General features: G+C 36.7%; 1 protein-coding gene across 6 annotated transcripts in view; it reads left to right on the top strand.

The window, feature by feature from the left end:
* ARMC2 (armadillo repeat containing 2) overlaps positions 1-20,979 on the top strand; it is a 69,722-nt gene that overhangs the window by 25,981 nt on the left and 22,762 nt on the right. For all 6 annotated transcript variants that reach the window (XM_039728724.1, XM_039728732.1, XM_039728706.1 and 3 more), the window contains 5 exons: positions 912-1,090; positions 2,365-2,467; positions 4,939-5,159; positions 9,481-9,626; positions 11,836-11,935. In XM_039728724.1, coding sequence (XP_039584658.1) covers positions 912-1,090; positions 2,365-2,467; positions 4,939-5,159; positions 9,481-9,626; positions 11,836-11,935 — 749 coding nt within the window. The remainder of the gene's footprint in view (positions 1-911; positions 1,091-2,364; positions 2,468-4,938; positions 5,160-9,480; positions 9,627-11,835; positions 11,936-20,979) is intronic.

The raw sequence follows: 20,979 nt of genomic DNA, 5'->3' as shown, positions 1-20,979 counted from the left end.
GATTGCAAATTGAGAGCTTCCAGGCACTTCTCAGCCTGTGGGATCAATCCTTGAATCTGCCTACAGGTAGGGGCCTCAGATATGTTCCATCACAAGTGCTTTGCCTCCTTGAATATGACTTTATTTCAGCTGTGAAGTACCCCCAGAGTAAACGTTTATACTGCCAGTTCATGTGGATTTATGTGGGCTTTGTAAGTGTCACCTTATGAACAAAAGCAAATGTAAGAAAATCTTTAGAAAATCTCACTGTTCAATTTTAAAAATAGAAAAGACTTCTCCTTTTCTCTGTAAAGTAAACATCTACATGATTCCATTGTGTTGAGATGCACTCTTTGCAATTCTATTTTATTTTTGTATATTTTAAAAAGAGTCTCAGGGACTTGGGTGAGGAAGTAGATCACTTTTTTGTCAATAGGACAACATTCCACTCAAATATGTCTTACACCTCTACATTGAAGAGTTCTAGCAAGTTTTTACATTCACTTTTTTTATCCCAGCAAGTTTTGATGTATAAAGTTACATATATGGGGAGAAAAATGCTCCTTAACTATCCCTTTTTCACATCTAATGTTTGGTGGAGTCCTTTAAAGAATGTTTTCAGAGACACAGTTTCCTGGTAGACATTTGGTCAATCTGTTATTAAGCATCAAAGGTGAGTTTAATTTTAGCTGGAGGTATTATTTTGGCTCAATGATTTCTCAGCTTGAGTCTTCTTTTTTTGACAAAACAGAATAAAATTATTTCTGGGGATCACATTATCGTGTGAAGACATTTATGTGGTGTCTTATTTTTGTTGTTGTGCAAACTGTTCTTCATTTTGTTCTTCTGTGTCTTCATGTATTGAGATGCTCTGCATAAAGTGGCACTGATAACTAGTTTTTATTTTTCTCTCCTTTCCTACGCCCTTCAAGGAGAAGACAATATAGAACACCTTTGTCTAGCTTGTACCAAGCTCCATCAAGCATTGGGTGATGGAAATATGCTTGGAAAAAGATTTAAAAGAAGAAATATCCTTCTGAAGACATTATATAGACTTGTAGACCTTGATTCAGATCCACTTTCCCTGAAGCTGGCAAAGATTATTCTGGCTGTAAGTGTTTTGAAATGCTCTTTGGTAGAGTGTGAAGCTCAGAATCATGAATTACAACTTGCACTTAATTTTTCATTTCATACTTGTAAACTGTGTCTAAATGAACCCTTTTCCTAAGTGCAGTTTACTGCCACAGGGATACTAGTCTGCTGTCCATCTACATCAGCACTTGTAGCTTATTTTCTGCAGAGAAGTTACATCTGGGGGAGGAAGGAGGGGCACAAAATAGAATAGTTGGTGTATGGTGGCAGGAATATTGTATAGGCATGGAAAAGGTACAGTGTTCTATACTGGGATACACATGCAGGGATTTAAAAAACCCAGTGATTATAAAATGTACACATAGAAATGAAGCTTTGTTTTTAAACAATGTCTTGATCTTGTTCTGAGAATACCAAAATGGAGGTTTTTGGGGTTTTTTTTTGGAAGGTGAGTGAATGTAAATAATCTTTTGCTTTAATATTTCTGGTTAAAACTCTCAATTAACTTTTGTGCTTTAGAACCTCTTTGTTCATGTTCTACAAAGCATGTATGGACAGTCACTGGTGAAAGTGTTGTAGGCATCTGAGTAATGTGTGTGTGTGTTGAGGGAGTGGTGTTCTCTATAAGGTAGTGTAAGTTATGTTATTGAGAAGATACACCTATTGAGAAGATGCACCTACATACTTAGATACCACATAGATGTTAAGTGGTACTTATTAAAGAGAAAGGTTTTTCTGTGTAATCTTTCAAAAACCATGAACCTACAAGAAATTGCCCTTGAAATGCAGAGGAAAGGAAGAGAGATGTCATTGTATTTTTACCACCTTTCCTTCCCTTTCACAATCTCTCATTGTAAGATCATGTTTTCTGCTAGCTGAGAGTAAATTTCATTATGGCTTGTACTGTTGTACTGGAGGTCTTTGTGGTAGGGCCATAGATGCCAAACCACTGACTTCCATACAGAATTTCTTTGCAAGGGAATTGCAGAAAAAATCCTGCAAGTTATTGATATACTACCTGTTTATATTAATACATTAAAAGTTAAAAACTTATTTTAAAGACAGCACAGTTTGCTAAATAGAGTTTAAAACACCTAAGTTTCAGGTTATTTCAGTTTCCTTTAATTCTGCATACATCTTCAGTTTGTTTTAATGTATTGTTAGGATTTCAGCTGTAAGTTAATAGTTGTGTGAGAATACAAGTTTGCCATGGTGTCTGAACTTGTAGAATGTTAGGTGCATTTTTGCATGCAGATTTTAGTTGTGATTTTATGTCTTTTAATTTTTTTGCAGATGAAAGTAGATGGAAAAAATCTTCTTAGTGTTTGCAAGCTAGCATTTAAAATTTGTAGGAACGAAAAAAATTATTTCATCATTCAAAATGATACATTATTGGGTATGTATTCTTTCTTGTCTGTAAGTTAGATATTGAAATTCAACAGTTAAAGTTGTTCATCTTTGAAACATTTTCAGAATGAAAAATTCTGAAGAAAGACTAAAAATTGCCTGCCTAGTTCAAACTAATAGCTGGTCTAGTCCAGTATTCTCTGTCTAAGTAGTGATGGGGATGGGGAATGCTGTTCAGGGGGAGCCCAGGAGCCTGTGTGTTTTCTGTGATCTGTTTCCCCAGCACTACTCCAGCATTCAGAACTGTTCTATTCTATTAGGGACATTGGATGGTGCATCCCTGCCTAATCCCTTTTTAGTTTCTGTTTATATGTCTTTTGTTCATTCATTTGCCTTTTTGGATTTTCTGATTCTGTCTCCCTCTATGCCATAGAACAATTTCCGGAAATTCTCTTGTGCTGTTTTAAATCTATATATTTTTCTTTATCCCCCTGCTTGTAGTTTTACAGGATTTTTAAGAGTTTGTACAGTCAGTTTACCCTTCACCTTCAGGATTTTTTAAAAGGCAGTCTTATCACATATCTCTGTCTTCTCCTTTTCAACACTGAGGCATCTCAGCCTCTTAGCTCTTTGAGCAGATATTGTGTCATTCAGTTGCTTTATAAGTCCTTTTCTCTACCTTCTCAAACTCCAGTGGATCCTTCTTGAGATTTATGGAACAAAACTATCTGTAGCATTCGAACTGTATCTGCAGCAAATTTTATAGAAATGAGATAATGCTGACTGTGGTGTTGGCCATCATCAGGGAGGACCTTGAGAATAGTCACTGTTTTTTAAATATTTTTTATAGCTGCTGCTTCACATTGAGCCAGTGCTTTTGCAGAACTGTCAGCAATGGCTCTGAAGATTGTTTGTGTTAGCAACAGTGTTTGTGTCATGCACACCCCCCCTTGCAAATATGAGAAATATGAAGAAAATGAAAGTGTGCAAATGATACTCAGTATTGAATGAAATCATTCCTTTCATTAAAACTTTTGTATGTTTTATTAATGTAGGCCTTGGTCTTGCAAGCAGTTATTGCATCTATATTGGTTAAGGCATATGTGTATATTTGCTTAAATAGTTGAGAGTATCCATGGTCTTAACGTTTAGTACACAACTGTTGTCAGAAATGAAGATACGCTGTTCACGTGGTAAGGAAAGAACTCACAGGAAACAGAGCAGCTGGGTTGACTTTGCATGCTGAAAAGTACAGTTTTGTAGAGATCAGCATCATACACAGCATTTGAATAAGTCGTATTTTTGTCTCATTTCCATGAGACCTCATTCACTTTTCTTTCACTTGCTTTTCTTCCCCTGTATTTTAAAAACTAGTGACGGAAAGAGCATTGGTAGGTGTTGTTTTATTTATTTATTCACTCTTTGTGTTTTGGATCCACCTTGTCCCAGAAGAAGATGTGACCCTGGCCTATCATCACAACTGCCCAGATCCCTGTTACAGTTGCTGGGTTATAGATTCAATTTCTTTTTCCTCTTCTGTCCCTGTGAACTATTTATATGCAGTGCAGCATCTCCAGTAGAAGAAATAAATTAATCCTTCATCCCAGAATAGACAACTGCTGTTCAAGACCCTGTTTGATACTGTGCAGAGCAGGAACCCAAGTTCTCACATTGCCACAACCCAAGTGATTTAATTGGTGAGGGTGGGAGTTTGGACAAGAGCCTAGAGTGTGTACTTCATTCATACATATATATATATATATGTACCATTTCCCACAGCTTCAGCTGAGACAGAAAAAAAATTTAAATCTCTTCAGTTTAATGATATAGGAAAATGTTTTTATTCAGCTGGAACTGAATGGAACATAGGAAGCAGAAATAAATATCTCTTTGAATCAGTTACTAGAAGTTTAAAAGTATAATGTTGGCTAGGATTACTCATTTATTTAACATACCCCACTAAATTCAGAATGTCTCAATTTGACTGCAAAAGATACCTTGGCCATGTATTAACTGTAAATTTTAACATTTCAGATATCTGACAGCGGTTGCACAAAACAAAACTTCTATGTCAACTTTACCTACATAAAAAGTAGATCTAAAAAGACTATGAACAGATTTCAAATGTGAGAGTTGAATTAGGCACCTGTGCCTTTTAGTGTTCAATTTGAGATGCTTGAAGACATTTGATTTTTAAGGAAGTAGTGGGAAGTACACAAAATTCCAGGCACACACAATTCGTTTTGCAAATCTTGACTGAGAATTTCAATGATTCCTGCTATGTGTTTACAGCTTACACTGGTTCTTGAAGTCTAGAAGAACAAAAGTCGGGCCCATTCTCTTATTCATTGATAATTGTTTCTTGGTTTCAGTCCAAATATCCAATTTTTCTAGCCCACTTGTTAGAAATGTAAGAGTTCAATCTGAGGGTGTTTTCCAGTTGTTAATCTCTTTAATGACTGGATTGTAGCAAATATAAATTTTAATATTAGACATTCTGAATGATAATTTTCCTTTCAGATTATTTGTTGCAGGTTCTGTGGAATGAAGATCTACAAACAAACCACGAAGCTCTCGTCTATTGCATGGCAGCTATAAAAGTCATGTCTGAAAAGGAAGTACTCCGTTTTAAAATGGTCAGCAAAGGAGCTATTGAAATGTTTCTGGAATTAATGAAGCAGATTAATAACATAAAAGAACATGACACATATTTCTCCAAGTTGGGCCACTTATTAGTCCAGGTTAGCATTTACTTTTATTTCTAAAAGTATGTACTTCAAGGGCAAATTAAAAATTTAATTAGAGGAGATAAGCTAACCCTGTGTGCTACTGACAGAGTTGTACCTATATTTCAATAGATTTATTTTTAAGAAATTAAATGAAGTTGTTCAGACCTAATGTAATTACCACAGATGTTTGTGTGTAGTCAGTTTTAAAGGCTTTAGAAATTCTGAAGTTGATAGAAATATTTTTATACCTAATAAACCAGTTTCTCATATTGTGCTGACAATATTCTGGATATTCTGAATACTGTAGTAAACAGATAAAAATGTGTTCTCTATCTAAATTCTTGAAACGGAAATAATAAATACAAACTGGTTCTGCAATACTCTAGGAGATTACAAAAATATTTTTTATTACAAGAATAATGGCTTTTTATTACAAGAATAATATATTTTAAAAATATATTTGGAAATAGCTGTGTTTCTTTGACAAAGTGTTTTTGAAGATCTGCAATATAAGGAAAAAGTAGTTGCAAGAGCAAACACGTTTTGAATCTTTTGAAGGCAGCAGGCTCAAAACTGTTTTCACATACAAAGCACCTTGATAAGCGGTGGCTCTGAAGACTGATCTTTGTCCCTAAAACTTTTTAAACCCATGTATTTTAGAAACACTGTGGGATGGATATTGTGTTTACCAAGGATTTACCAGGTAGATTCCTGGCATTTGTTTGGAAGTTACTGATGTAATATTTAGTGAATGGTTGAATTGTAAACTTTCAGGTACATCATAGGAAAATACACTGGACAATTTTCTGAGGTAGATTTTGCACTAGGTTTGTCAGCTAATTATGCCAGATTTCTTTAATTCTCTACTAATTTATAAGCATAGGATTTTATACTGCTTGAAATTATATGAGAAAACAGCCTACATCATCACATTACTATTGGTTATTTTTGTCTGATTTTTTAAATCTTAGTAATAAAATTAATAAATCAGTTTATTTCCAGGATTTTGACTATCTGCCTGATATTCCTCACAACTTTGGAGGGATATTTTTCTTCCATTATGTGCCTGGGATAAATTTAGGTTTTTTTTAATCAAGGGTTTAGTTTGCAAATGTGTAAAAGGAAAATGTTGTATTTTATGCTTTCTTTTAAAAATTCCTCATATCTCTGCTTTTTTCAGTACAAATGGAAGTGTAGCAAAACTGCTTTGTACTGTTTGAATAGACTGGCTGTTTCTAAGAAGTTCTTGAGTGTTTTCTGGAGAAGTCAGTACTGACAGCTGTCTCCTGTTGAGATTGCACTTTCACTTGTTTGTGTTCTCTTCTATAATAGTACAGATACTTCGGTTCTCTTCTTCTTGTGAGAAAAGTAGTGATTCCTACTTCTATGGGATTCCTGTGTGACTTTCTCATATTGGTTCCTTCAGCAAATCCATGTGCACTACTTCCTTCATGTGAGTTAATTGATCAGTCATCATAGACAGATGAACGAGTAGTTCTGGTTTAGGGATGGTTGGAGAAAGTCTCTTCTGTGATTGGTGTCTTCAGAATAAAGTTTTCATAACATACTGCATCTTGTAGCAACAGATCAAATAGCCAGTGATGTACAGAAATAATGTCTTCAGTTATAGAAAGCAAACTATATTGGAGGAGAAAAACACTTTAAATAGTCACAGTGGTCTCTGAAGGAAGCTCTGCTGTCTCTTAACCTTGGTAACTGAAATATCCCATTTAGTTGGGACCAGCTCTTCATTCTTTAACTGTATAATTGCACAATCACCAGATGGCAGTGTTATACATAATCTTGCTTGATCCTTTTTGTGGGAATAAAGTCCCTATCTGATTTCTTCATTCTTCAAATTTTTTTATTATTATTATTTTTTTTTTGCAGAAGTCATACAATGCAAGAATAAAAATCTTTGTAATATTTTTTTCCCTTAATAGAGGGCATGAAACCAGGGTCAACTTTGATTAATTTAGTGTTGCTTAACCTAACAGTCTGTTAATATTTATACAAAATACAGTAATGCTTACTCAAAAACCAAGATTTTTGAAGACTCACTGTCAAGACTTAATAACTACTCCCTGTTCCTTAATTGAAAAGCACTTAAATGTCTTCTCCTTTAAAAATAGCATTTGTCAGCAGTTAAATTTTCTGTTTGGGTGAATTTGATCTTTCATATGGCAACATAAGGATTAGGACTGGTAGGGGTTGCTAAAGATAATTGTTATGCATTTCTCCCTGAAACATAGGGTCTGCTTGAAGCTATCACAATATCTCTAGAATTCAGCTGCTGTCTGGCTAGCTTCTGTTATTTTTCAAACTGTACTCTTCAGGTTTCAGTTGTACATTAACTGTATTTTATGGATATATACTTCTGTGTGCTGCTGAATGCTGTTTTCTTACACATTTAAGTGTATATGTTATTTTGCACTGCTTTTCCTTTCCAATCTGTCTTTGTCTGAGGGTGGCTCTTGATAGAATTTACTGCTTGAGGATTTTGAACCATCTAACTGTATCAAGCATTGAAAAGTTTTACTCTCTTTTTGGAGACCTCTGTACCATCATCTATTGATATTTTTTCCATTATCCAACATGTAGGTCTCTTTGCTGCAGTGAAAGCTCTTGTCTGGGTTTGAACAACACTTCTAGTATGTGCCTTATCTTTCATTTCCTTTATTGTGTCTATTGAAGCTTATCTAGTATTCAAAAATATCATTTTTTGAATGATAGGCTGACTGTGAACATCTTGTATGTAAGCACTGAATGGAGTTGCCTGTCTCTATTCCATGTGACAGGAATTTTTCTACTAAAACTTTTGAAAAGCAAAGTATTTGGTCAGAATATATTTATTAAAAGGTATCTCCAGTATTGTGTTGATTTTTGAAGCATCATGACTAGAGAAGGAATATGCATCTGGAAATTTTTTTTGCAGTTGTTCGGTTAAAATAATAGAAAATCCCAGGTGTCTTCTTAAAATATAAATGATGTGAAGCAAATGGCTTCTGTATGTTCAGATGCTCTGTATTATGAATATAGTATAAATTGCATTTTTAGTGCTGAAGTTAAATCCATTCACATATCACATTATCACATTTTTTCCCCTCTATGCCCTGCTTCTCCATTTTGACATGTTGCATCTCCTGTTGCTCCATTGCAGAGCATTATGGGGTTCCTGAAGATTTGTACTCTGCTGTCAAATTTCTTGAAGTAGGACAGCAAATTTGAAAGCTACTGGAGAATGGACAGAATATGCATAGAGTCCTATGTGCTAAAGCTGAAACACAACATCTTAACCTGCTCTTTGTTGAGAGTTTTTCTTTAAAATTAGCAATTACATATCACTCAATAAGCAGTCCAATTTAATGATAAAATGCTTAATTTCCAGAATTTTCTGTGATAGGAAACAATTTGAACAGATGGTTTTTGTGCCTTATCAAACTACATTCAAAGCCAAATTGAAGTTAATAACTTCACTCTGAATAAGAAAACTTTGAAGAATTCCCATATTCACTTAAGACTGAATGACTTCACATTCATTTTGTAGTAAGTTCTGGATTAGATCAAAATTAACTTAAATGTCATTGCCTGTCTGACCTTGTCATTTGAATATTCTTGCCTTGGAAGAGAACCAGAATATTTCAAAATATGCAATAGGTGATGCATTTGTACATCTAACTCTGGTAGCAGAGTTAGATTATGCTTTAAGCTCCTTGAAATAGAACAGTATCATCTGAAAATATTTTGGTTTCTTCAAATAGTCCTGAGCACTTAAGCTTTTCATTTTTATATTGTTCAAACAGTGGATTTCTTTTATCATGATTAATCTTTAATTTTTTAATTGAAATAAATCTGATTGTGTTTTAAAATCAATTCATTTTAATTTGCAGTTTGCAGTTACCATCAAAATATATATTAGTATTTTCAAGATTTAAATATAAATTTGCAATACTAAGATTTATTGAAGTATTATGCAAAAAAATTACTTTAACCATCCACAGCATTTCACCTAATTCCACTTGGTACATGGCTGTAGGCGTGCAAGACTTTAAAGCATATGAAAGATCACGTGTCCCTCATAGAAGGAGGTTACATGCAGGCAAAGACCAGTGTCAATCTTGCATTTTCAAGCAGCTATCCCAAACACACCATGTTGCTGCCTGCAGGTTGGCTGTTGTTATGGCTTGGTTTATACCTGCCTGCAGTGCTAAGGGGCACAGCTTTGGGTGCTGCAGATGAGAGCTGGCCTTTGCTGCACTGTGGGCAGCTGTGGCTAATGCCTGTCCCTTACCTGTGACAGCTGTGGCTAATGCCTGTCCCTTGCCGTGCGCAGCTGGCAGCCACCCTGCGGATCCTGGCCAACTGCGCCCAGGCGCGCCGCCAGCTCAGCCCCGGCGCCGCCATCCCCGAGCTCTGCGTGGCGCTGGAGCAGCGCAGCGGCGACAAGGACGTGTGCATCTGGATTGTCAGCGTGCTCAGGTACGTGGGGACGGAGTTCTCTGTGCAGGCAGCTCCCCTGCCTCAAAGGAGGCACGGCCAAGCATTGAGATGGGAAGATTTACATTGAACTCTATTTAAAAAAAGCTCTATGTAGCTTGTACTGATGTTGCATGTTAATTGTGTCTCTATTAATGCTTACAGAATAGTTTAATTGTAGCCATACAGATTTGGATTCACCATCCCCATGAAAAATACTGTGTTGTATTGTGGCATTCTTTAATCCCACCGATTCTGATTGAGTTTTTTAAAGTACCTTTTCTTGCATCTTAAAGCTGCATAAGTTATTAGGTATTTATTCATCCTCGTTTAGGCCATGTTTGAAAAAAAAAATAATGAGAGAAATTACACAAGGAACTGTGTATTGTGAAATAAAGTACACAAGAGGGAAAATGTGACCAGTGTTCATTGTTTTGAGCTGTTACAGAGTGTTTGAGGAGATTAAGCCCTGGGATCAGGGCTTGAGTGTGCAGATGGAAGTGCTGAAAGAATCTCAGTTTTATGAGCAGCCAGCGGCTGCTTCCCAAGTTGTGCTTTTTAGAGGGAGATCAGTATGGGTTAGTCACCACAAAGATAATTTTGTAGTCTGAATAGTTTCTCAGTCAAAAGTCTTCCAGTTTCCAAGTATCAGCTTGCAATATTCAGTGCTAGATAGACTTGCAAACAATGTAAGGATTTGGAAGAAGTTGTGAAATTGGCTGTTGGTAATTTCAGGAATAATGGGATTAAGTGCAATTTATGAATGATGTGCTGGATGAAGTATTTGCCATTGCTGCTTTGTTACTGCATTGAGTCATGCTGCCTGTGGCTCTGTGTTCAATGAGATTCTGGTATGGACTTCTCCTCCTGTTCAGATGCTCCAAATTATCCATCATGTTCTCCTCTCTGGATGAGGTTGAGTTGTGCTTTGAACAGTGGCTACATAAGGGGCTGGCACTCCTTCCTCCCCAGAGCTGAAACCAGGCAAATCTGCTCCTTTGCTGTTTGTGCTACCTGTGAAGCATGTGAATGGCTTCCCCAGTTCCATGCTACCTTCTTCACATCTGTCTCTAGTTTTGTTCCTAAAACCGAGCTCTAGCAATGATTACAGCACTTTGAGCATATTTACTTCTTCTGAGGAGGGAGCATTTCTTTTACTTTGAAAATGCCATGAAAAGTGGGATAATGAGTTTGTAATTAACTGTAATTGATACTTACACTGTAATTCTGATAAGGACATTTGCTTGGTATAGAACTCAATATAGAGAAAAAAATAACTTACCTTACTTAAAAGTTTCCTACTGCTTCAATTTTTTTCCTTAAGATTAGAATGACATGCTCCAAGAATACAAATTAGCCATAAAAATCAATTTAATTAGCTCCCTGGAAATTGCAGTTGCAAAAAAAAAAGTATATGTGTATATATACTATACAAGTTTATACTATGCAGTAAAGAGCTCAGATTTGAATTTTGTTTTGTCTTCTAGTAACACAGAATGATTATTCTCTCAATCAACTTTAGGCAGTTTCTTTGTAGAGAATACATCTATTATGTATTGTATGTAATTGTATGTAATACATACAATCTATTCAGATTATTCAGATTATTCATTCAATAAGACTGTAAATCTTCCTCTAAAAAGTTGTAATTGAACATCAACACAGATCTTTTTCGGTTTTGACTACATAAGAAGTGAGATGTTATCCTAACTTGTTCTATTACTGCATCTTTATGGTGTGACCAAAGCATGTCCAGTTCCCTGTTTTTCCCTGCAGTGAGCAAGGTGAGCAGTGTAGGACTGGAGCAGCTGTTAGGAAATGTGCAGAGATAAAACCTGCCAGCAAAGAGGCACAGTCTCTGTATTGCTGGTGAGAGATGTGTTCTCTTAGTGCTGTTGCTGGGCTCTACTAGATGTACACTAGGAAGGGATTCCTTATTTCCTCTCCTCTGATTCCCACATCATCTTGCAATTCCAGCTCTCCCCTTTAGCACAAGGAAGGGCTGGTGTCAGCATACTGTGCCCATATGGCAGGCAGGTTGAGAAGCTCCTTCTGTTGTGCTCTTACGTAACTGCACATGCCTCTGCTAGAAGAGTATTGGCATTCACTTCATTTGTTGGAAAATACAGCTCTGAGAATCAAAAGTGACTTTCTAAAAAATGTTTTGTGGAAAAAAGTCCTTTCGTTCATTTATTTTTTTTTTTCCTTATAGCAAACTTTCCACCTACAATGACTTCTGTGCAGCTTTAGCAGACTGCTCCAGATGTTACATTGTATTTTTAGCCCTGCTAAACAAATACCAGAAGCAGCAGGTCAGTTTTTCATCTCTTGATTTTTATATATTAATCCTCTGATATGTCTGTGTATTATTGTGTATAAGCTTGTTTTCAGTGTCCTACTTTTATGCATTTACCAAATAAAAATTTTAAATGGTTGACAGCATTTCTAAGTAGTAAATAATTGTAATGAAACAATTTAGTTTAAAAATTCAAAGCAGTACAGCAGACAGTTGATTAACTTGTCTATCCATGTGTAGAAGCAGTCCTTTGAGTACCTATTTTTTTTTCCTAGTTTCAAGAAATATTTTTTAAAGCAAAAAGCTATTTGAATATTTAATTGTTGAAAAATGTTGGGCTTCCTCCTGTCCTCCTCACCTGCAAAAGAAGTGTGACTTTTCTAGAGCTAAGCAATGTGAAAACAGAGGACAATTGCTGTCATGTAAAAAGGGGAGATTTCCTCAACCCCTTTGTGTTTAACTAGTCTGTGACAGCCCCAGGAAAGCTGTGACCCTTGTGCCCAACCAATCTGTCAGTGTCCCATTACGGAACCCTTCACTGAGCAGTCCCACTGGACCTGTTCCATTGACTTATTCAGGGTCACACACCTAACAGAGGAACCTCCTCCTCCTTTACCCACGATGGGCAGAGGGCAGTGCCCTTGGAGGACTTGCATTAACAGTTGGCAGACTGACACTCTTTATTAATAGAATTGTGAAAGGTTAAGGTTTGAGACTTGCCAGTGATAGTATCAGGCTGAAAAAGGTATATTCAAAGCAGTATACTAATTTAAGGCAATGTACTAACAAGCTCTAATCCACAGTAAAAGCTGGTCTGAGACAATCATTCAGCATGCAGAGATCACATTTCTTACACAGGCATCCCTAAGAGGGAGAAGACAGAGTCAGCTTGTCGACCGATCCCTGAAGTTACAATGGAGTCTTCCCCCATTTCTCCCCATTCTTAACTCATTTTTATACTATTTCTTTATGTTTAGGTGGAACTTGAGTGGCTTTGGTAATACCTCTTAACCAGTGAAGGGTGGTTGTACTAGGGGGTGGATATCTCAGGATAGTACCCGAGATAACCTTGGGATGGGGACAGGAGTTAGTCCAAGTAGAATGATTTCATAACAGTTGTTGTGCAGGACATTTTCCTTTATCTCCCTTGGTTTTCAGCTGCTGTGGGGCTTATCAGCTAGGAAGTACCACTGAGTTCCCCCCTCTGCAAGGGTTTCAACACAGTGCCTGGCCGTGGTGTCTCCACTCTGCTCCACCCTCTGTTGGGTCCCCCTTAGATTGCACAGTGTGTGGGAGGTCAGATATGCTGACCATGTTTCATCCAGGGAGTACAACTGTGTTTTTCCCTGTGACTTCCATACCATTATCTTCTTACGCTTAGTCATCTTCCCATACTCTCTAACTTTTGATATCTAATAAAATATCAAAATGTATCTCTCCTTTACCAAAGAAAACCACATGCCTGGAGTACTGCATTTGGGATGTTCATGTAGAAATAAATGTTTAGACTTTGTCAAAATGCCTTGTATCATGAAGTAAAATTCTGAGTATAGTTGCTGCCAACTTTATTAGAATTCCAAGGGTGTTGCTCTATTGTCCTGCTGTATCACAGTGATCTTTCTTACATTTACTGAAGATAAAACTCAGAGCTTGGTGCAGGATCCCAGTCTTACAGATTGATGCATTGGTAAGAGTGGAGTGCCCTATGTAGGGCAAAGTACTCAGCTCTATTGCCAGGTGAGTTTTAAGAAGAACAAAAATTTTCTCTGAAGCATACATGTTCAAATGTGGAACAAGATTTCAAAATAGGGAATACTAAATTACATTAAGATCAGTCTTAAAAGTAAGGAATTTTCTTGGCTGGTCCAGAATCTGAACTAGTTTGAGATAATTTAGTTATCCTATACAATTTATCCCAGGGTTAGTAATTCTTGGGGATTTGTTGGAAGGAGGTCTTTTGGGTTGCTGTCATTAAAGGGAGTTAATGAAGGTAACTGGATTGGCTATACTGAACAATGTTCTTTCTCCTGCCAAATGCAAAAATAATTTGTTCCTTTCCTGTTTACCAGCATCCCTGTTTTCGGTGATAATGCACATGGAAGAGGAACAAAGATTAAGTTGTTTCTCTTCTAAATATCTGCTGTAGCATATCTGAGTATTTCTAGGTTCAGATTGCTCTTGCATCGTTTAGTCTTCAAAGACACTTTAGTAAAATACTATGTAAATAATATGTAAATAACATGAAAAATGTCAAAGGCATTATATTTTCCTAGATTTATAGTTGTTCTTCCTTGTGACCATTGTAATAAAAACTCAACAAATTAAGAAACTGAGATTAGGGATCTTTAATTAAGTATCACCTTTCTCCCAAACTTAATCTGTCATATTAATGGTAGCTTTTCTAGGTTCCTGAGATAATAGCTTTGTGTCATAATGAATTGTAGGTTCATATCTACTTCAAATTGTTCGTTATTATTTAGTATTCAGAATTTAGCTTCTTATTTGGCTATTATTATTATTTTGGTCCTAAAATACGTCTTTCTTCACAAGGTTAGCATTGCATTTTGTGTTAAATTGTCAGTTGTTTTATCAAAATACAAATGAGTAAAGAAGTAGCTTGTGTATTAGAAAAAAACTTAGCTATTACATTGTGTTGATTATATTTGCAATGTCTTCCAAAAAAGTATTTCTTACTGCAGTTTTGAAACAAGCATGTAATTGTCAGTTGTCAGCTTAGTGAAGCCCTGCAGAAACATAAAGAAGAACATAGATAATGTAATGCACCACTTTTTCTGTAGTATATAATAAACACTTTAGCTGTGTGGAGTGCAAATGTTTTTCCTGAGGTGTAGTTGGCACTGCTAATCTTTTTTTCTTAAATGCTGACAGCTAATGAGTTACAGTATGAGTTGGTATGTGTTGAAAATAAATGAAGTAACAGCAGTGTGAGTAAAATTGTTTGCTGTGGGAAGAATCAAAGAGAAGGAAAAATCATCATTATTAAAGCATTAGAAATCTTCAGGACTAAAAATTGGTATGTGAAGAAAGGAAGTGTGTCTGTCTGTGCGTGTGTTTTTCTGAGTTTTCAGGTTGCAGAGTTTGTGGGATCAGGTTTTTTACTGGCAGTCATAGCAGCTAGAAACATAGGGGAAGAAATAGAGGAAAAACAGCATTCAGACTTTCTCAAGGGCTGTCATAATTGTGACTTTAAAGATAATTATTAAATACTGTAAAAGTAAAAATGGGAGCACTGGAAATAGGCTTAATGACTTGCACCCACACCGCACACTGAATTCCACAGTTGCAACCCAAATAGGCTCTGTTCTTTGCTCCACACTGCAGTTAACGCTCTTTTCCCTTTTTTTCTCAGCTCATTTTCTCTCTTGGGTGAAAGAGTCAGAAGGAATGGAAGACTAATGATTCAACTGTATGAGGCAGACTTTTGGGGAAATTGAGTTGGCAAGACTTGATAATACCATGTGTCATAGTCTTAGGTAGGGAATACAGAAGACTGGAAAAGCTGAATCCTCTGGGCAGGACTGGCAAAGTCAACTGGGCTTTTACACACATCTGAAGTAGGTATTCATGGTTGGCTTTGGACCTTACTTGTGTGGAGCAACAAAAAAAAATCCTTGCTGGTTGCCACATGCTGTCAAAACTGTCAGAAGTGTTTGTGTAGAGCCTCTGTCTTGCAGGATAAGCTTTGCAGGATTCTGTTTCTAGCCAGCATTGTAGACTTTTGCCCATCTGAAGAAATCTTCTGGAAGGGTTCTGTTCCACTTTCCCACATCATTATAATCTCTCAGCTTTCCAGATAAACTGCATCAAGAGTGACTTTCTCAGGCTGTGGTTAATGTCACAAGTCACAAGCAGGCCATGCTTTTGGAACAGAGACATTGCCTAAATAGGACAGTAGCTTCTGTCAATAAATCAGGCACTACCTGAGCTTAGGTGGCATTTTGGGGCCCTGCCAGCTTCCCTGTAATGTTTTATCAGTTTGGAGTCTGTTTTCAATGTAAGAGCAAAAACACTAAAATTTATATAGAAGCCTGCTGTATAGAAAGGTCCCCTTACACTTTAGTGTATCCTAATTTTGAAATTGAGAAGCATTTGTTTAAGAATCTGACATCACTTGACATCACTAGATGCAGTAATTGCCTATTCAGCAAAATGATAATTACATTGGATCACATGAGCAGTTCATGCAGTCTGCTCTTGATACTCTGCAATGGTGAAATTCAGATGTCTAGAGAACAGTAAAAAATGGAGCAGGCTTGTGTGATACTTCTTGTGTGTACTTACCAAACCTCCAACTCTTTCCAGTTTGGAAACACCCTCAGCCAGCTGTGTGTGAAGTAAACCTCAGCTGATTTCTTTTCTGTGAAATTCTACAGTCTCTCTTCCACCCCATATAAAGTTTTAATGTGTTAAAGATCCACTGACAAGGAGTTGCCTAGCAAGCAATTCCTTTTGCCTATTCTGAATTTTGCCTTTACTGTCTTTATTTGATGCCTTCTGGTTCTTGTATTGCAAATGTGGTGAAGCCCATTGTTCATTTCACACTTCCCTTGATTTTCTAGGTGTTTATCCTACTCTCTTCAAGTTACCTCTTTTCCATGCTGAGGAGTCCTTGCTTACGTAGCCCTTTCTGATAGAGACTGTTCCATGCCATGGTGTATCCATGTTGCTTTTCTCATAACATTTTCCAATCCTGACTCCTGTCTTTTTTTAAGAGGAGGAAACCAGAACACAGCACTTAAGATATGGCCATATCATAGATATACATGCCTGCATAAATTTATTTCCCAATAATTCCAAATAATTTATTTGCTTTCTTGATCTGTGGTCATTAAACTCTGTCATTAACTCCGGGATTGCTCTATAGGTGGATATGGTTGGTTTAAAGGCTGTAATTTTATACATGAAGATATGTTTGCTTTGTTCTTTTTCATGGATCCATGGAATATATATATATATATATATATAATATATATATTCATGCATTTAAATTTCATTTTCTATTTTATTATCAACTGACTGTAATTTTTTTTTCAGCTCTTCAGTCAACCTTTATCTTAGGAACTTTGAATATCATGGTTCAGTCAGTACATTCTTCCATATCGCTGCTGCCCATTTTCTGTGTTTATGGACAAATTGAATACAACAGATTTCAGCACAAAACCTTGGGAATTCCACTGGTCCTCTTCCACCATTGCAGAAACTGCTAATTTACTCTGTTTTACATCCTCTAATAATATATCTGTATCAGGGCATTCTGCCTTACAGCATCCTCTAATAATATATCTGTATCAGGACATTCTGCCTTACAGCATGACTCCTTAGTTTCACTAGGATTTTGGTGAGTGACTTTGTTAAAGTCTCCTGGAAAGTCACATGGGTGATATCAGATGGATCTTTTTTATGCATGTTTGTTAATCCCTTCAAAGAACTCAGTAAATGCATAAGTCAGAAATTAGAAGTCTTAAAGCTGATTGTGTTTATCTGGCTGTCTACTCAAATTTTTTTTTTTTTTTTTTTTTCATTGATTCTCACTTGGAATCTTTTCATGTTTGTTACGGTTTTAGGAGGTTGCATAGTGCTGTTAGTAATTAAGCTATTTAATTAATTAGTTATTTGAGAACTTTTGGATAATTATCCAGTCCTGGTGATTGGTTACTCTTTATTTTGTCAGTTTGTTCCTTAAAGTTGTTTGTGATCGCTTCAGTTTTGGACAGATGGCTCTGATGAGCCTTCCCTGGAGAATGCTGTCACATTGAGATCTCCCAGTTGCTTCTAGAGTGGGCATGAATCAATGCAAAGAACTCATTTAGCTTCTCTGCAATTACATTTTCTTCTCTCAGTGCTCCTGTTTTATCCTGATCATCAGTTAGTTCTTCAAATTCTGGCAAACTTCCCAGTCCTGATACATTTGGAAAGATTTGTTATTATTTTTGCATCTCTTGCATCAGCTAGAAGAGCTGCACTTATTTTCAGTTGTAATTTGCACACTGCTTTACCTGGTTGATTTAGCAACCAGTTTGTCAGAAACAATTTATTAAATGAAGAGATGTTGCCTTGTCATCCTCCATAAGGACTTGTCCACATTTATCAGGTTCACTGTGCCTGGGTCTGCCCAGCTTGCTTCCCAAATGTGTCTACCAGGTTTGAGCTCCCAAATCAGCTTATTGCCTTCTGTGAACAAGCAGGCTTTTGCTTGTGAGACTTGCTCTTGTGTCCCCAAAGAAAAAACCTTGTTTCAGGGCTGTCAAATGTATTTTTGCTCTTGGGAGCACTGCTGTGGGGAAGGTTGTCACAGGTGAGGCTTCTGACTGCAGGGAATTCTCCCACTGTGTTTCTGGCTTTATTGATAAGGTAAAGGCTTTTCTGCATGTGGTGATGGCTGGTCTTTCTGGCTGGTGTTTTGGCTGGTTTTTGGATAACTCTGTGATGAGCTCCCAGGAGCCTACCATCTGTCTGCTTCAGTCAGTCACAGAACATAACAACACAGAACAAAAGCAACCACAGGGTCTTCCTTATACAGTGTAGTGCTGCACCTGTGTTTAATTCAGGTACACATTTGCTTTTTAAATATTTGAGAGTTATTGGTATTCTGCTCAGTGCCATCACACTCTTCTGAGATTCCAAAGGGGTTTTTTATTAACATTGTACTGGGGGCAATGATGTGTTCCTGTGTCTGCTGCTTGCTTCTGAATAAATGATTATCCACTGCTGACCCAAGTGTTCTTAGTGTTTTGGTTGCTCACTTTTTTCCTCTGTGCCATCCCTCATTTGGGCTGAGGACAGCTGTTTGTGTGACAGCACGATACATCATGTCAGAGAACTGACCCAGCTTCCAATAACCCTAAAACTGAAAAAAAAGAACTCCAGTCCTTTCCTGGATATCATCTGCATTGCTTTCCATACAAATGCTTCCTTGATCCCAAATACTGAGGCAGCAATGTGGGAGAGGAAGGAACCTGTGTGTGGAAAGGAGATTGAGTGCTGTTTATGCCTCTACTTGTGCTGAAATGCTTGTCAAGGTAGCCCTACAAAGAACGTGCCTTGATAATGTGGTTCTTTTCTCTTACCTGTACTAGTACATATTTTCAGTTGTATTCCTCCTCAGTGTAGGCCAACATTATAATAGTGCCTAGGACAATTTAAAAAAGGAAAATGATCAGTAATGTAATTTACCATAAAGAGCAAAACATACAAGATTTTTCTCCAGTGTTTTGTGTGTGTACTTGCATATTCAAAACTGATCAATCATTCTCTCTGAATTTGCTTTTCTTTTCCAAGAAGAAAGTAGCAATTTTAGGATAGATCTTCTGACAACTCTGAAGGAATTTTCCTGCTGATAAAGGTGAATAACTACAGGTCACTCTTCCCCTACACTATGATTTCTGATGGTGTGCTGAGCTGAAAAGTGTATGTGCATCTTCCTAAAGCTTTAGTTACGATTTTTTTTTCTCTTTTTTTCTTTTTTTTTGGCTGAAAGAAAAAGCAAAAATGTTAAGTTTGATCTGTACACTGAGTGTAAAATTATCAGAAATGCAGTATTCAAAGTTTGTAATGAACCAGTTGGCGTGCATCATATAGAAACCTGCTGTTCTGGTGTATCAAAAGATGGAAGTGAACGTATGTAATTACTAGATAGGTAAACAATAGAATATCACTAATAATAATAAGATATTGCTACTTGGTGAGACACATTTATAAAAAAATGTTATTGTAGTTTTTAATTTAATTTCTCAAAATGATGCTGAAAGCTTGGGAACACCTTAGAAAAAAGCTAAAAGAATTACTAGAGTTAAAATGCCCCAAGGAAATTAATATATCCATGACAAAGGTCAGACCATGAGCAAGCTGCCTATTAATAGAATCTGTACAAGGAAGACATTTCTGTTAGAAGACCAGTCTTTAATCTAGAGGGGAAAAAAAAAGAGCTGATAAGAAATAGGGGCTATAGTTGTTCAAATTTAAAGTAGTAATAATAATAAAGATTTTAACAAGAGAGATGAGCAGTCATTGGAGCAATACCGTGAAGGATGTAGTTTTCAACTTTCTTTTTTTTAATTAATTTAATTTCTGAAATACTGTTTTTTTTAGAGAGCCTACACAGCTTTTCATCAAATATTGGTCTGGTGACAGTGTGCTTGCTTTTCTTCTTTACCTTTCCCAGGACTCCAGGTGTCCTCAAACAAACCTAAGCACAAGTTCTTGATTGCTGACATTCACTAAGTGCAGTCTGAAAAGTTTAGCCGAACACATCAGATTTTGGGATGTAGAAATTATTGGGTAGGGTCCTATGGTGTGGATACACTGAAGTATAATTGCATTTTACTAATGGTCTCCTCCTCAAATGCATTAATATTTGGGGGGAAAGGAGGGTCTCTTTACTGACAAGGTACTCCCTGGTGTCACTGTGGCAAAGCTTCTCCCTGCTGCTTATTTCACATTACTTAGTCCAGAGGGTCTCGATTTGTTTTTGTTACTTCCAATGTGTTCTGCACCACTGCCCTCTCCCCCTTTTTTATTCTTTAAATTGAGTTTCATATTGTGACAGCTCTCATTTCTGGGGTTGAACAGAAATTTTTCCAGCTAGAATGTCACTTCATGATAAATCTTTACTGTATTTGGAAGAGATTAGCTCCAGCATAGTATAACTACAGTAATTTTGCCTATAAGTAGACTATTAAACCCTGCAAAGAAAACTCCCAAGTTTTCTTTCCAAGGTGCATAATAAAGCAGAAATACAAATTTGGAAGTGAAGTGTAAATTAGATTTGAATGAGAAGCAGGGCAGGTGGTAGAATTTTGACTAACTCCACTGAAATTTGGGTACATGGAAAGCAGATTTCATTTACAGCTGATGATTCAATAGGAACTCAGCTGCTGGCGTCTGACCTTTTGTTTTGTACTATCCCCCTCATTCTGAGGGCCCAGACACCAAATAAAGTAACAACAGGTACTTGGCCAGCATTTACAGGTTCTAGATTAGACTGTCCTTCCTTGTTGATCTTGTTTTAGTTGGAAACTACTGACCTAATTTGCTTTCTTC

Source organism: Passer montanus, unplaced genomic scaffold (assembly GCF_014805655.1).
Source record: "Passer montanus isolate IOZ18808 unplaced genomic scaffold, ASM1480565v1 scaffold11, whole genome shotgun sequence".
NCBI classification, from domain to species: domain Eukaryota; kingdom Metazoa; phylum Chordata; class Aves; order Passeriformes; family Passeridae; genus Passer; species Passer montanus.
Note: the sequence above shows the minus strand (reverse complement) of the source record. Positions and strands in the feature narration are given on the sequence as shown.